At 39.4% G+C, this 17,831-nt stretch overlaps 1 protein-coding gene across 1 annotated transcript in view; it reads left to right on the top strand.

The window, feature by feature from the left end:
* Window positions 1-6,548: 6,548 nt before the first annotated feature.
* CUNH11orf80 (chromosome unknown C11orf80 homolog) overlaps window positions 6,549-17,831 on the top strand; it is a 74,376-nt gene continuing 63,093 nt past the window's right edge. The window contains exons 1-2 of the mRNA XM_021716454.1: window positions 6,549-6,603; window positions 6,836-6,889. Of these exons, the coding sequence (XP_021572129.1) occupies window positions 6,865-6,889 (25 nt within the window). The 5' untranslated portion in view covers window positions 6,549-6,603; window positions 6,836-6,864. The remainder of the gene's footprint in view (window positions 6,604-6,835; window positions 6,890-17,831) is intronic.

Below are 17,831 nucleotides of genomic sequence, written 5' to 3'. Positions count from 1 at the left end.
TTGTAGAGATGAGGTCTTGCCTGCCCAGGCGGGTTTCGAACTCACGGGCTCAGGCAATCCACTCACCTCAGCCTCCCAAAGGCGCGGGATTACAGGCAGAGCCACTGAGCCCAGCTCCACCTCAGCCTTCTAAGTAGCTGGAACTATAGACACGTGCTACCATGCCCAGCTAATTTTTTGCTTTATTGTAAAGATGAGGTCTCACCAAGTTGCCCAGGCTGGTCTTGAACCCCCAGGCTCAGGCAATTCTCTTGTTTTGGCCTCCCAAAGTGCTGGGATTCCAGGCTAAGACACCGCACCTGGCCGTTTTAATATTTTTTAATTTTTAATTTTTTTTTGAGTTGAGTCTCACTCTTGCCCAGGCTGGAGTGCAGTGGCATGCGCACGGCCACTGCAGTCTTGACCTGTCAGGCTTAGGCGCTCCTTCTGCCTCAGCCTTCCAAGTAGCTGGAACTATAAGTGCACACCACCTTTTTTAATTTTTTAAAATATTTTTATCATCTAGTCAACCTCTAAACTTCCAGAATTTGTCTAAATCTACATCAGGTATCAATTTAATCCTCCTGAAAAACTCTTTCCTGGAGTTTTCTGACCTGCTCTAATCTTGACTTGATACCTTCTGTATCTGGTGCACAACTGTCATCTTGGGATCCTCCCTTCATAATCATTTAGAGTATTTTTTGGTTCTCCTCATGTGTTAGATTTTGTATTTCCTAAATCTTGATATCTTCTTTTTTCTTGACTTACTCCTTGTTTTGATGGATCTTAGACTTCAGTAGCTTCCACAGAAAGAGCATTTGGGAAGTAAATTTCTTGAGACTTTGTATGTCTGAAAATATCTACACTCTTAACCTGAATGATAGGTTGACTGAGTATAGGATTCTAGGTCAGGACTTCTTTTCTTTTTTTTTTTGAATTGGAGTCTCACTCTGTCGCCCAGACTGGAGTGCAGTGGCACGCTCCCGGCCACTGCAGCCTCGACCTGCTGGGCTCGGGCGATCCTTCTGCCTCAGCCTTCCAAGTAGCCAGAACTACAGGCTCATGCTACCACACCTGTCTAATTTTTGATTTATTGTAGAGATGAGGTCTCACCAAGTTGCCCGGGAGGGTCTCGAGCCCACGGGTTTAGGCAATCCACTCGCCTTGGCCTCCCAAAGTGCAGGAATTACAGGCTGAGCCACTGAGCCTGGCCTATTTTCTTTCAGAATTTTGAAGTCATTGCAACACTATCTTGTCACTTCAGGTTCTGCTACTGAAAACTCTGAAGTCTTTCTGATTACTCTGTATATGACCTGCTTTTTTCTATTCCTGTCTTTAAGCTTATAGGATCTTCTCTTTATCCTAGTATTAATTACAGTAAATGAGACTAGGTACTGTAACAGATAAAACCTGAAATCTCAGTGACTTAACACAGAATGTGTTTTTCTTTTATTTCACAGTCAAATGAATGTGTGTATAAGGATGTATATTATTTTATGCAGGATTCAGGCTGTTTCTGTCTTGTGACTGCCAACTCCTCTAGGTATTCTAAGCTCTCCCCTTTCAGCTAAGGATGGGGGAAGAGCAAATCTTTTAAATGAAAGGTTTTTATGGGATAGGCTTGGAAATTATGTGTATTATTTCTGCTCACTTTCTGTTGGCCAGAGCTTAGTCTTATTGCCACACTGCCCTTCAGTTGCAAGAGAGACTGAGAAATGTTGTCTAATTATGTACTTAGGAAGAAGAGGAGAATGGGATATTTGTGAGCACCAGCAGTCTTTGCTGCAGTTCTTATTGTTCTGAAAATTCATTGTGAAATGCATGGTATGGATCTGTTTCATCTTTTATGCTCAGCACATAGTAGGACTTTTCAATCTGGAAACTTGTGTTCTTTAGTTCTGGGAAATTTTCCATTGCCTTTTCTTTTTCTCTTTCTGGAACTTCTATTATTTAGATATTAGACTTCCTAGACTGGTCTTTTTTTAAAAAATATTTCTTTCCTAATTTTCATCTCTTCTACTTTCTAGGCATATCTGAATATATAAATATATATATTTTAAGTTTTCTTTTCTCTACTTAGTTCTTGTTTCCTTTATATTGCTTTTACTAAGTCTGGTTTCTGTTTTTCATGTTAGAAGCTTTCTTCAGGCCGGGTTCCATGGCTCAGCCTGTAATCCCAGCACTTTGGGAGGCTGAGTCAAGTGGATTGTCTGAGCCCGCGGTTTCAAGACCAGCCCAGGAAACTTGAGAAGACCTCGTCTCTACAGTAAATAAAAAATTAGCCAGGCATGGTAGCACACACCTTTAGTTCCAGCTACTTGAAAGGTTGAGGCGGAAGGATCACTGGAGCCCAGCAGGTTGACGCTGGGGTGGCCATGAGTATGCCACTGCACTCCAGCCTGGGCAACAGAGTGAGACGCCAACTCAAAAAAAAAAAAAAGAAAGAAGCTTTCTTCAGATATCTTAAAATTTTTGATTACCTTTTTAAGGGTTAGAGACTAAGAAACTGATTTAAACCTGTTAGCTTCACTGAAGGGTGGTCTAACAGGGCTTTTCATTGGGGAAATCTCTCTTTTCTTCAATATCAGTATCTTTAGGCCTTTGTTCTTGGGATGACCAGATCTTCAGTCTCTCACCAGGAGAATAAAAGACTGCTAGCGTTCTGGGAGTGAAGGATAAAAGGGGTGTTGGTATCTCAGCATTCAGTGTTTCTGTTCCCTCAATCCGCTAATTTTTTATACAACTTTGGTTCTCATCCCAGAGACCCACACTTTAACCGTTTTTTTTTTTTTGAGTTGGAGTCTCACTCTGTCGCCCAGACTGGAGTGCAGTGGCACACTCCCGGCCACTGCAGCCTCAACCTGCTGGGCTCAGGCAATCCTCCCACCTTAGCCTTCCAAGTAGCCGGGACTACAGGCACACGCTACCGACTTCAACCATTTTCAAAGAATAGCTTGTATCCCATGCCAAGGTTAGGGAGGAACCAGTCCCTAGAATGCTGAATGAAAGAAGTAATCTAAAGATCTATTTCAATGCATTTTTCTACCAACTTTCCTGATTTTAGCTCCCAGTCCACCTGTATTTCCAGAGGCTCCTGATACTGCCACGCCTGAGTCTCTTGCAATTTTTTAATATAATTCAGGTTGTTTCTTGGTCTTCCCCTTTTCTGTTATAATTGTACTTCTCAGATCTCTTAAATCCTTTCCTATTAGTTCTTCTGCTTTTCAGTTTCTAGAATTTTATTATAGTCACTTTTGTCTCTTGTTTTCTATCCTTATGGGTCTTACGCCTTTAAAAACAAATCTCTTATATTGTTTTATTGAGGTTGCAGGAGAGAGTGAAAATAGATGTGTCTGTTCAATCTGCCATCATTTCCTGCAAATGTGAAGTGGTGTCCTTTAAGTTTGATTTGAAATCTCTGATCTCTAGGGCTGCTTTAACAAAGTGCCACAAACTGAGTGGCCTAAAACAAAATAAATTTATTTTTCTCACAGTTCTGGAGGCAAGAAGTCTTAATAGGGTTTGTTCCTTCTAGAATCTCTGAGGGAGAAATCTGTTCCATGCCTGCTTCCTAGCTTCTGGTGGTTGCCAACAATCCTTTTTTGGATTGTAGATGTATCACTTCTGTCTTCACATGACATTCTTCATGTGCTTTTTTTTTAGAGACAGAATGTTGCTCTGCCACCCAGGCTGGAGTGCAGTAGTTTGTCACAGCTCACTCTAGTCTCAACCTCTTGAGCTCAAGCCTAATTTCCTGTGTAGTTAGGACTACAGGTACAATACACTATGCTCTATGCTTTGCTAATTTTTTTTTTAATTTTGTGGCAGCCAGGCTCAGTGGCTCAGCTTGTAACCCCAGCACTTTGGGAGGCTGAGATGAGTGGATTGCCTGAACCCGCGGGTTCGAGACCAGCTCGGGCAAATTGGCAAGACCTCATCTCTACAATAAAATAAAAAATTAGCAGGCATGGTAGCGCGTACCTGTAGTTCCGACTACTTGGAAGATTGCCAGGGCCCAGCAGGTCTACGCTGTGGTGGCCGTGAGCATGCCACTGCACTCTAGCCAGGGCAAACAGAGTTGAGACTCCAACTCAAAAAAAAATTTTTGTGTGTGTGTGATGACCGGATCTCACTAGGCTGCCCAGGTTGATCTCCAACTCCTGGTCTCAAGCAATTTTCCTACCTTGGCTTCTCAAAGTGCTGGGATTACAGATTATGAATGAGCCACCATACCTAGCTCATATGGCTTTCTTATAAGGACATCAGTCACTGAATTCAGTAACACCCTAATTCAATATAACCTCAACTTGATGACATCTATTTCCAAATAAGTTCATATACATGAGAAATTGAGGGTTAGTACTTCAATATACCTTTTAGAGGGATACAATTCAACCCACAACAAACTAGCAAATTTGATATCTGAGATGATCCATGTATGAAAAACAGAGGTGTCTGTAGTTTTTTCCATCAGTAATTGTCAAAGGCTTTAACCAATGTGATTATGGCATTGTTTCCCAAAATGTGTGTCCAAGGATATTTATGAGAAATGAATTATATAGTCATCTAAATTGGGGAAATGCTGGTTAAAATAAGAAAACTCTTTAACTGTAGATCTTCTCAGGACCTTTAATATGCCAGTGTGGACTGTGAGACATACTGCTTAGGAAATGCTACATATGTGCTCCCCCTTTTAAAAAAAAATTCCCTGTAGAGGGAATTTTGGAGAATGCTTGCTTTAAAAATATGTATTTTATAGATAAGTCTCTACTGTCATTTTTGCATCTGGAGGATAGCACTTTATTACTTTAGTATAAAAACATTAGAAGTATTGCTAAAAGCTAGCGTTTAAATGAGGTGTGGAGCAGGCAGAATGACTGTTCTTCCTGAGCACACTTACCAAAAGTGGCCTGTTTTCAACAGTTGTCGATATGATACCTATTAAAACAAAGAAAGGGCCAGGCTTGGTGGCTCAGCCTGTAATCTCAGCACTTTGGGAGGCCAAGGCGAGTGGATTGATTGAGTTTGCAGGTTTCAGGCCAGCCCAAGCAACTTGGTGAGACCTCATCTCTACAATACATCAAAAATTAGCCAAGTGTGGTAGCGAGCACCTGTAGTTTCGGCTACTTGGAAGACTGAGGTGGAAGGATCGCTGGAACCCAGCAGCTGGTTGACGCTAGGGTGACTGTGAGCATGCCGCTGCACTCCAGCCTGGGCGATAGAGTGAGATTCCAACTCAAACAAAGCAAAACAAAACAAACAAACTAAAGATATTAGAAGAAACAATGTGACATGCAATTGAGAAACATCATGGACATGCTAAAATAGTGGATTGTGTTTTCTTTCCTTTTAATGGTGTAGCTCCTCACTAATCATAGAGTAGGCCTGCCACCACCTACTATTCTTGTCCTAATGACCCAATCTTCTTTGCATTAGAACCAGTTTATGCCTGTGAAGAATACTAAACAACAACAACAACAAAAGACTATCTTTTGTTAAATTGTCTGTGCTGCTACTTGGGCTCAGACCTTTTGAAGTATGTATCATTTGTCTAGAAAAATTTAAATTCTGGAGATCTAGAGCATTTCTGTCCAACAAAACTTTTTGTGATGATGAAAACGCTCTATATCTGTGCTGTTTAGTACATTAGCCATTAGCCATATGTAGCTAGTGACCACTTGAAATGTGGCTAGTGTGACTAAGGAACTAAAATTTTAATTTAATTCAGCTAAATGAAAATAACCACATGTAGTCGGTGGCTACTGAACTGAACAGTGCACATTTAAAGAATGGTGTTACCTCTGACTCTAGTTCTGATTCTTAACCTTTTGTCTCTACCTGAGGATACACATTTTCTGAGGGATAGACATACTTCCATTGGTTCCCTTGTAGTGATTCTTAGGTTCTTAACTATGGGGTCACATTCCTCTGGGGAATGGCATGTTCAGTTTGGGAAAAAAAGCCTCTAGGTGGTTCTGATGTTTTGTACCCCTCTTAGGTACCTGTTTCCTTATTTACCCTCTACCCCAAATAATTATTGCTCTAAAGGTACTAATGTTTATGATTAGAACTCTAAGCACAGAGAATTCCTATTTATTTATTTATTTATTTATTTTTGAGTCAGAGTCTCACTCTGTTGCCCAGGCTGGAGTGCAGAGGTACACTCATGGCCACCCTAGTGTCAGCCTGCCAGGCTCCAGCAATCCTTCCGCCTTAGCCTTCCAAGTAGCCAGAACTATAGGGATACGCTACCACACCTGGCTAAGTTTTTAATTTATTGTAGAGATGAGGTCTCTCCAAGTTGCCTGGGCTGGTCTTGAACCTGTGGGCTCAGGCAATCCACTCACCTCAGCCTCCCAAAGTGCTGGGATTATAAGCTGAGCCACTGAGCCTGACCAGTACAAATAATTCTTACCCGATAGTTTAGTATTTCTATTTAGGAGTAAAATTGATTAAAAGAAGGGCCAAATTTTAATTGAATCTTATACTGGAATATGAATATTGGCATGATATGTTCCAGTTACTAGCTGCAATTTGCAGTCTTTTTATAATTTTTTTCTATCTGGTATATTATCACGCAAAGAAGCAGTCCTAGTGTTGATTGTAGGTAGGTGTGGAATATAGGTGAAAAGACTGCTGCTATTTGGTTGTTATCTCTAAGAAGTTATTCTGCCCCCAAATAGTTATTGTAACACCATAGTCCTTCCTTGGAGCTTCAGTTTTTATGAACTCATTAGTAGTGGTTACTTTTTTACTGTTCTATATCTATAGGCAGATATTTAGATTCCCATTTTAATCCTTCTATAACATTCACTTGTCTTATTTGTGATATTTCTTTGTATTCTGTTTCTTATAGTTTCTTGTACAGGAAGACTTTATGGTGGTATGGTCCTCAAGAAGTTCCTGAAAGGTAAAGAATTGCCCAACTTCCCTGAGATCAAATCTTTTCCTGGCAACAAATTTGGTATTTTCTGAAACAGACTTATACTGAAAGACAGGGTTGCCAGATTTAGTAAATAAAAATAGCAGACACTCACTTAAGTTTGAACTTCAGATAAACAATGAGTGATGTTTTAGTATGTCTCATGTAATACTTTATCCTGAATTTTATCTGGCTACTCTACTGAAAGATGATGTATAAAACTGTATAGAATTGACAAGATACCTAGCTTTTCTGAATACTCTCCATATAACTTCAAGCAACAGTTTCCCAGATGTAAAATAAAAACGTTAGTAAGTATTTGTTCCTACCTACTTCAAAGAAAGAATGTGTGGAGAATGCTTTCACTGTGAATGACTGATTAGTATTAATGTTGCTTTCCACATTCTGTGCCAAAATTGGTATGATTTAGGAACTTTTGGTGACTTTGGTTTTAAGGATTTCATCTTTCCCTTTATTTAAGAATAATCAACAATTCAAAGGCCATAGCATTTATTTTAAGGAGAACAAAATGATCTGAGAACTGCTATGCTTTCACTTTTATCTTCTGTGGTTGTTTGGTTGGTAAAAATTATCCAATAGCTTATCTTTTCCTAATGAACTGTTAATTTACAAATTTTACAAAGTAATTTTTTTTTTGGAGTTGAAGTCTCACTGTGTTGCCCACACTGGAGTGCAGTGGCATACTCACGGCCACCCCAGTGTCGACCTGCTGGGCTCTGGCCATCTTTCCGCTACAGTCTTCCAAGTAGCTGGAACTACAGGCGCATGCTACCACGCCCAGCTAATTTTTGATTTATTGTAGAGACGAGGTCTCGCCAAGTTGCCCAGGCTGGTCTCGAACCCACAGGCTCAGACAATCCACTTGCCTCGGCCTCCCAAAGTGCTGGGATTACAGGCTGAGCCACTGAACCCGACCACAAGGTAATTTTTTGAAATAAACTTTTCCCACCTAAATCTGGAATATTAGTAGATTTTTAAAAACTTACATTTGTCCTTGCTTTAAGAAAACATGTTGTGCATTAAAATGGGAAAAAAAGGCTACATTAGAAAGGTATGTTAGAAAATACATGTTTATGAAATATATTACCACTGGGTTTTTTTAAAGATAAATGTTTTTAGTGCTTCTTAAAATGCAAATCAATTAAAAATTTTAATTTATTCAAATTTCTAGCAACTCAATTATTGCATAAGTCAAAGTACCTTCCTTTATCTTGATCAGATAAAGAAAAAGAAGAAACTGTTTTTGCAACTCAGTTACCAGATGAATACCCTAAAGACACAACCATAGGAAACAGTCCTACCTTTTGAAACTTATTTTCTGAAGTAATTTTTTAGTTTAAGAATGGGGATTTAAGTGCTTGCTTAGGCTGGGCTTGGTGGCTCATGCCTATAATCCCAGTCTTAACCCTAACCCTAACCCTAACCCTAACCCTAACCCTAACCCTAGCCCTAACCCTAACCCTAACCCTAACCCTAACCCTAACCCTAACCCTAACCCTAACCTTGGATCCCTTCTTCCCTCTCTCCCTCCACCCTCCAGCCTTCCTTCCTCCTCTCTTTCTTTCTCTCTCTCTCTCTCTCTTCCTTGCTTTCTTTCCTTCTTTCTTAAGACAGTGTCTCACTCTGCCACCCAGGCTGGAGTACAGTGGTATAGCTCACTGTAACCTTGAACTTCTGGACTCAAGGGATCTTCCTCAGCCTCCCTAGTAGGTAAGACCACAAGCAGGTGCTACCACACCCAGCTAATTTTTGTGTGTATGTGTGTGAGAAAGCAGGATTTATTGAGAAGACAGAAAAACTCCCAGAGGGGGAGGGAACCCAAGAGGGTTGCCCTCAGCTAATTTTTAAAAACTTTTTGTAGAGATGAGGTCTCCCTGGTTGCCCAGGCTGGTCTCCACCACCTAGCTACAAGCAGTTCTCCCACCTGGGTCTCCCAAAGAGCTGGATTATAGTCTGAGCCACTGTGTGCTTAGCCTGTATCCTTGGATTTTTTAATAGACTTCTACTTTTGATCTGTTTCCAATTTTTTTAGGTTCTGCTTGGTATGAACACATTTGAAAACAGTATTTGTGGGCCAGGTGTGGCTCACACCTGTAATCCCAGCACTCTGGGAGGCTAAGGAAGGAAGATCACTTGAGGGCAGGAGGTTGAGACCTTGTTTCTAACAAAAAAGAAAACAAAAAAACAAAGACAAAAGTTAGCTGAGTATAGTGGCGTGTACCTACGGCCCAGCTACTTCAGAAACTAAGGTGGGAGGATCCTTTGAGTCAAGGAGTTTGAGGCCGCGGTGAGCTATGATTGTGCTGCTGCACTTCAGCCTGGGCAACAGAGCAAGGCTCTGTCTCTAAAACAACAAAAACAAAAACCAACAAACACAAACACACTAAATAAATACATAAATAAACACAAACAGTAATTGTGGAGGAAAAATAATAAAACAAAAAAATTGAGATTTTTGTTCTTGGCTTCAGAACAGATTTTATGAGAGTTTGGGTAGACAGTTCTCCTTTTAGTAATAATCACAATGATGGTTTATTGAGCATTTACTATGCATTAGGTCTTGTGCTCAACACAAAGGGGTTAGAGTAGTGAACAAGATAGATTTGGTTTCTCTGCTTATGCCCATACTTAGGATATCTTAACCACTCTATTCTACTGCCTCCTTAAGCCTATTCCTGAAAGAAAAAGAAAACCACCTTTTGTCCTGGAGAATCTCTCTACTCTGAGACTTTTGGGAGATCTGAATCCAATTCAAGAACATGGGTTGACTCCTCAAAACATTTAGTTTATTTATCAGTTTTTACTTGCTCTTTTTTGGATTATGACCTTGGGATGATGCTAAGAATGGAGAGGTCATTCCTAATACCCTGCTCTAGGTAATATCTGTGAAAGTGCTCTGGAAGAAGTAAAAATCCACATAAATAAAAGAAAGTATTTATTAGCACTAGGAAGGAAATAGCATTTCCTGAAAAATAAACCCATACTTAATATGCTTGTACAGGGAGTGGTCAGATGATACATAAAGCTACTTCTTTGATTAATATTTGTGAAAGTGCTTTTCAAAAATTGAAAAGCCTTATAAGTACAAGGGAATGATTTTATTGTCATTGTTACTATTAGGGAGGAGTATTGAGTTGAGTATCATATGTGGAATAACTGTCTATTTATTATGCTAGCATAAACTCTAGACAATTTGTGTCATAGTGACTTAGTTTTAATTTAACTGTTATTTTAAAAGCTCAAAGCAATTTTATTTAATCTATTTATTTATTCTATTAGCCAGCACTCCCAGCTAATTTTTAAATTTATTGTAGAGACAAGGTCTCACCAAGTTGCCCAGGCTGGTCTCAAACCCTGGGTTCAGGTAATCCTCTTGCTTTGGCCTCCCAAAATGCTGGGATTACAGATGCGAGCCATGATTTCTGGCCACTCTTTTATTTATATTATTTTTATTTTGTTTTTAATTTATTTAATCTATTTTTATAATCTTGTGATAAAGTGTAGGTGACTAACTCTTTGTATAAAGAGGAAATCAAGTACACAACTAAAATTGAGTCATTTACTCACGGTCAATACATTTAGTAGCCAACTGTGGCCTAAGTCTTCTTTCCAGTTGTTAGAGCTAATCATACTAATTTCCACTCAATAATGCTATTTATTCTTATTAATTAGTAACAAAAATTACTCAGTGAAGCTCACAAAGGAAATTGGCCAAGACTAATATATGAGTCCCTTAGCTTCCTGGCTTATGTACCATTAATTATGCTTTTAAAAAACTATTGTTATTTATTTAGAATTCCTGCAACACTATTAAACTATTAGCAAACTGCTTTAAATTGGTCCATTTACTAATCTTTATACTGTTTAATTAGCTTCATCAGGGAGTCTCTGGAAGCTGATTCATTACTCATCATGTTTGTGGCTGCTAAAGAGTTACTTATCTATGTAATATCAATTGTATGCCTCTGAATTCAGCTTAACTAAAGTTGTTGTCTTCATTACTTGGCTGATATCTCTCAGTGCCTAAAATAAGGTGTGACCCTTAGGGGAATTGGACTGTTGTAGAACCAACAGCTTCCATTTTCTTTACTCTTCAACCTGTTCTACCAGGATTGTATCAAGATACTTTTTCTCTGGATCCGAAATACTTCAGATCAATTCCTGGACAAAATAGGCTCATATTTCTGGGTATTTTATTTATGCTGGACTAATAAACAATGACCAAAGTAACCTTCCTATTCTCTTACCTCTCTAATGGTTTATGTTCTTTTTTTTCTTCTCTGGTCCCTGACTACTCATACCTTTATTCCAGTAAACTTTTATTGAATGTCTGCCTTGCCACAAGGAAATCATAGGAAGGAGAGGCAGCTCTGCAAATAAAATGCAGCGTGATAAGTACTATAATGAAGTTATATGCAAGAAGCTTCCTGAGTATCCCAGAGGATCTTCCCCAAAATTCATTCACCAATGTACTTTTCTTCCCTTCATTTAATTCAAATAGCTTTTCTACTTTTAAGACTTTAACTGTCATTTCTATACTGATGAGACTTATTTTTTTTCCTCTCTATCACTGATAGGTCTCTTAAACCAATGGAATAGCTTGATTGTCTCTATTCCATCTGAGAGTTCCTCTGAAATATGTGTAACATGTCTAAAATTGGGTTCAGTTTCTTTTTTTTTAATTTTTATTTTTTTGAGTTGGAGTCTCACTCTGTCACCCAGACTGGAGTGCAGTGGCCGCTCCCAGCCACCGCAGCCTCGACCTGCTGGGCTCCGGCATCCTTCCGCCTCAGCCTTCTGAGTAGCCGGAATTACAGGCGCGCACTACCACACCGGCTAATTTTTTGATTTATTGTAGAGATGAGGTCTTGCCAAGTTGCACAGGTGGGTCTCGAACCCGCGGGCTCAGGCAATCCACTCACCTCAGCCTCCCAAAGGCGCGGGATTACAGGCTGAGCCACTGAGCCCGGCTGGGGTTCGGTTTCTTAAAACTAATTAGCTGTGTAATGTCTCCATTCCTTTCAATGAAATTAACATCTCATAATACTTCAGGGTTAAAAATCTTGACTTTTTCTGGGGGTAGGGATGCTCTCATTTTTTGTTTTTCCATTATCTAATCTAATTGAACTTTTTGGTTAATTCTGCCTTTATAATATAAAGTTATTATTTATTAAATCAATTTAAGCATAGCTTTATGTTCTTCCCTTAATGAGTCCCTTTTTATTATTAAATAAAACAACTCAGACCACATTTGAGGCCTACTGTCAAGTAGAATAATCCCCTTTACCTTGAAAAATTATGCCCATTAAGGTAGATAAATTATGTTTAAAATTATCATTATGTCATATTAATATGTATGCTAATGAGTCTGCATTGAATACTTATTCATTTATGTAACATTCCATTTATGTATATACTTATTTATGTAGAACTACTTCTATCATAAATATCTATTTAGTGAAATGTGATTGTTTTAGTTTGTTCTACTTGCTAAGGTCTAGAAGTTACTTCTTAGCATCTCCTTATTCAAGTGAAAAGAAAAAGAAAAGTGATGAGATGGGGAATATAAAAAAGTCATGTGTATAGATCTCTATTTTGCTGTTTTTTCCTGTCTCTTTCTTTTCTTTTCTTTTTTTCTTTTTTGAGTCAGTCTTACTCTGTCGCCCAGGCTAGAGTGCAGTGACAATATCAAGGCTCACCACACCCTCAACCTCCTGGCCTCAGGTGATACTTCTGCCTCAGCCTCCCAAAGTGTTGGGATTATAGACGTGAGCCACTGTGCCTGGCCACTTTTCTATTCATATTATTTTTACTTTTTTTTTTTTTTTTTTGAGTTAGAGTCTTACTCTGTCGCCCAGGCTGGAGCAGCGGCACACTCACAGCCTACCACATCCTCGACCTGCTGGGCTCAGGTAATCCTTCTGCCTGAGCCTTCCAAGTAGCTGGAACTACAGGCACGTGCCACCATGCCCAGCTACTTTTGTTGATTTATTGTGGAGAGGAGGTCTCAAGAAGTTGCTCAGGCTGGTCTTGAACCCACAGGCTCAGGCAATTCTCTCACCTTAGCCTCCCAAAATGCTGGGATTATAGGTGTGAGCCTCCACGCCCAGCCCTTTACTTTGTTTTTATCTTTTTAAAAATCTCCTCATTATTATTTTATTGACATAATTTAGATCTTTAGTAAATGCAGCTTGGCTAGTTTTTTTTTGTTGTTGTTGAGTTGGAGTCTCACTCTGTTGCCCAGGCTAGAGCACGGTGGCACACTCATGGCCACCCCAGTGTCAACCTGCTGGGCTCTGGTGATCCTTCCACTTTAGCCTTCCAAGTAGCTGGAACTACAGGCGGGCACTACCACACCTGACTAATTTATTTTTTGTAGAGATGAGGTCTTGCCAACTTGCCCAGGCTAGTCTTGAACCCACAGCCTCCCAAAGTGCTGGGATTACAGGCTAAGCCACCAAGCCCAGCCTTGGCCAGTTTTTTTTGAGTTGGATTCTCACTCTGTCGTCCAGACTGGAGTGCAGTGGCCGTTCCCGGCCACCGCAGTATCGACCTGCTGGGCTTCGGTGATCGTTCCGCCTCAGCCTTCCAAGTAGCTGGAACTACAAGCACGTGCTACCACACCCGGCTAATTTTTTTGTTTATTGTAGAGATGAGATCTCACCAAGTTGCCCAGGTGGGTCTCGAACTCACAGGCTCAGACAATCCACTCACCTCAGCCTCCCAAGGTCTGGGATTACAGGCTGAGCCACCGAGTCCGGCTAGGCCAGTTATTTTAAAGAAATGCTTAAGCATTTTTCCCCAAGTCAGAAAATTTACAATCTTTTTTTTTTTTTAAGTGAGAAAACAGGATTTATTGAGAGGACAGAAAAACTCCCACAGTTGGAAGGGGACCCGAAGGGGTTGCCCTACAACCTCTTTTTTTCTTCCAAAGGCCAGATAAGAGTACCAGTCCTTGAAAGCAGGGAAGACTGCTTTGCTACTGATGTATGGTTATATGGTTATAATAGTTCAGTTTTTGCTTTTTCCCTGTATTTCACCCTTGTGGTGTCAGGGGACTTTTCGTTTATTTGTTTTCAAGGTTAGTTTTGTCTTCTTTGTTAATTTGTTGGGAAAGAAAGTAAGGAGTTGTGCTTTTCATGGGTTGGAGATATTGACAAGTCCAGGCTTGCTCAACATTCTATGAGAAACTCATAAGGATGAGATATGAGTTGAATGTCTGACTTAATCAAGATTCTAAAAAAAAAAATCTGAAATTCTTGTTTTCAAAGAATGAAAATCTATTGTAATTTTATATCTTACGAGATCAAGAACTCTGAGGCTCACAACTTATCTAACACTTTCTTCCCTTAGGAGCTCATTTTGTAGACATGATCTCATTCATTCTTAAGGAAGAGGTCAGACATAAGTGTTATCATCATTTCTATTTCAGAGATGAGGAAACAGAGACTTATCTCAGCCTCAGATAATAAGTTTAGAAGTAAGGAAGTCTGGACTTATAGGTCATTAGTTATCCATTAAACCCTGTGAGACCACACTTAATTCTTAGGCTTTTGATATATTCTAAGCAGTCTCTTGCTTAGATTTGCCTATCACTTGCCAAGATTATATAAAGTTTAGCTGGAAACCAAGAGAAGTGAATAACAGATTTCTGTCTTTTTTCTTTACTTCTTTAAATTTTTTTTACTTCTTTTCCTGTTACATTTATCCAATTGCACTTCACTATTGAGAACATGTTCAAGATTTGATGTGACAGAAGGGGATGGAAAGGACAGCAGTGGCTTATAACCAACCCTGACACATTCCTTTTCCTTTTGGACTTGGGTAGCTGAAAGAGGAAGAAAAGGATAGCTCTTATTATTACAGATCCTGGGAGTTGGCTCATGCCCTGGCTGAATGGTATATAACTGCTTTTATTCAGCAGAGTGTGGGAGCTAGCCTGCTTCGTGCCTGCTTTGGCTTAAAATCTTTGGACACTTCTCATTGAGTAATCAGCTAGATGCTTACTGCTCCAACTCTGGCCTTTTGAATTACCACATATCTTTCATCTCCTCAGCTGAGAATATAAGAGGAGTTGGCTGCCTGCAGTGGTAAATTTAGCTGGTATGGGAAGAGGGGACATTATGTTTTTTCCTGAGTAGACTTTATGGTTAGCCATTGAATACAATTTGAAAAGTGGTTAGATGACATCATATACAAAAATTAACTAAAAATGGATCAAAGACCTAAATCGGAGAGCTAAAACTATAAACCATAAGTATGACTCTTTATGACCTTGGATTAGGTGATGTTTTCTTACATATGATATTTAAAGTACAGGCAACCACAGGGAAAATAGATACATTTTGACTTGATCAATATTAAAAGCTTGTGCTTTAAAAGACATTATCAAGAAAGTGAAAAGATCAGTTGTACCTCAGAAAGCTGGGGGGAAAAGATCTTTTGTCCCAAATCTCAACAAAAAAGAAAGAAAGAAAGGAAAAAAAGTGAAAAGATAATCCACAGATAAGAGTCTAGTATCCAGAATATATGAAGAACTTTTATAACTCAATAAAAGAACAAATAGGCCAAGGATCAGAATAGACATTTGTTATGGACTGAATGTTTGTGTCTTTCTAAAATTCATATGTTGAAGCCCCAGTACCCAATGGTATTTGGAGATGGAGCTTTTGGGCATTATACAAGGTTAGATTAGATCATGAGGGTTGGGCTCTCATGATGAGATTCGAAGCCTTATAAGAAGAGGAAGAGAGAAAGATTTATCTTTTTCCCTTTCCTTTCTGTGCACACACAGAGGAAAGGCTGTGTGAGGACACAGTAAGAAGGCAGTCATCTGAAAGCCAGTAAGAGAGCCCTCACCAGAAACTCAATCAGTTGGCACCTTGATGTTAGATTTCCCAGTATTCAGAACTGTGAGAAATAAATTTCTCCTATTTAATTCATCTAATCTATTGTCTTTTATTGTGATAGCCTGAGTGGACTAAGGCAACATTTATGAAAAGATATACAAATGGCCAATAAGCCCATTAAAAAGATAGATTCTCAGCATCATTAGTCATTAGGGAAATGTAAATCAAAGTCATAATTAGATATCCCTTTACTCCATTTACTAATATGGCTATAATTTTTTTAAATAACAACAAAGGCTGTGCGCAGTGGCTCAGCCTGTATTCCCAACACTTTGGGAGGCCGAGGCGAGAGGATTGCCTGACCCCAGGAGTTTGAGACCAGCCTGGACAACTTTGTGAGACCTCATCTCTACAATAAATCACAAAAACTAGGTGGGTGTGGTGGTGTGCGTCTGTAGTTCCGGCTACTAGGAAGGCTGAGGCAGAAGGACCGTCTAAGCCTAGCATGTTGAGGATACAATGGCTGTGAGCGTGCCAGTGCACTCTAGCTTGGGTGATTTTTTTGACTCTAACTCAAAAAAATAAAATAAAATAACAAACATCAGAAAATAACAAGTACTGACAAAGATGTAGAGAAATTGGAACCCTTATACATTGATGGTGAGAATGTAAAATGGTGCAGCCACTTTGGGAAATAGTTTGGAAGTTCCTCAAAAAGCTATACATAGAGTAATTATATGACCCAGCAATGTTCACACAAAAACTTGTATGCAAATATTTATGGTAGCATTATTTATAATAGCCCAAACATGGAAGCACACTTGTCCATCAATTGATGGACAAGTGTGCTGTACCCATACAATGGAATATTATTCAACCATAAAAAAGAACAAAGTACTGGTACATGCAAATGGCATAGATGAACCTTGAAAACATTATGCTAAATGAAAAAAGCCAAACACGTCAGGTCATATGTTGTATGATGCCATTTATATTAAATGTCCAAAACAGGAAAATCCAGAGAAACATATCCCAAATAGATTAGTGAGAGGAGGAAGAAATGGGGAGTTACTATTAAATAGGTATGAGGTTTCTTTTTGGGGTGATAAAGTGTTTTGGAATTAGTGGTAATGGTTGTATAACCTTGTGAATATATTACAAATCACTGAATCAATTGTACACTTAATATATGTGCTGCCGAAGCAAGCACCAATTGTACACTTAAAATGGTGATGTTAGCCGGGCTCGGTGGCTCAGCCTGTAATCCCACGCCTTTGGGAGGATGAGGTGAGTGGATTGCCTGAGCCCGCGGGTTCGAGACCCGCCAGGGCAGCGAGACCTCATCTCTACAATAAATCAAAAAATCAGCCGGGCGTGGTAGTGCATGCCTGTAATTCTGGCTACTCGGAAGGCTGAGGCGGAAGGATCGCCGGAGCCCAGCAGGCCGAGGCTGTGGTGGCCGGGAGCGGCCACTGCACTCCAGTCTGGGCGACAGAGTGAGACTCCAACTCAAAAAAAAAAAAAAAATGGTGATTTTTATGGTATGTGGATTATATCTCAGTTTTTTTTTTTAACTCGCATCTTCCCCTTCCCTTTTCTCTACACTGGCACCCCTCTGGCCTCCCTACCCATCATTGCCCATGTAGTACAGTATAATACCCTGCTGCCTTGACTTTCTATCTTTCCTACAGTCTTCAAGTTTGGGTAATACCCATTATTTGCTTTTTCCATTCTTATTTTCAAGCTGCCAAGTGGTGCTAGTGCAAATCATAAAACTGAGTGTTGGGTATACAAAAAATTTAAGCAGAATTTCTAACTTTATTGGGATTGGTCAGTAATCATTCTTGTCTATCCTTTTATATAATTCTCATAGTGTATGTTCCAAATTACCTGACAAGCGTAAACAAATATCCTTGCCTTTGAAGTTCATGTCAAAAAGACATTCGTTTAGATGATTTATCAGGTAATTTGGAAATAACTTCTATTTTGCTGAGAAAGTTGAGTGATATTTCTTCCGATTCCTTTTTTGTTGTTGTTGTTGTCTTTTTTTTTTTTTTTTT

This window comes from Carlito syrichta, unplaced genomic scaffold (genome assembly GCF_000164805.1).
Source record: "Carlito syrichta isolate Samal-C Ts95f unplaced genomic scaffold, Tarsius_syrichta-2.0.1 Scaffold308818, whole genome shotgun sequence".
Lineage (NCBI taxonomy): Eukaryota > Metazoa > Chordata > Mammalia > Primates > Tarsiidae > Carlito > Carlito syrichta.
Note: the sequence above shows the minus strand (reverse complement) of the source record. Positions and strands in the feature narration are given on the sequence as shown.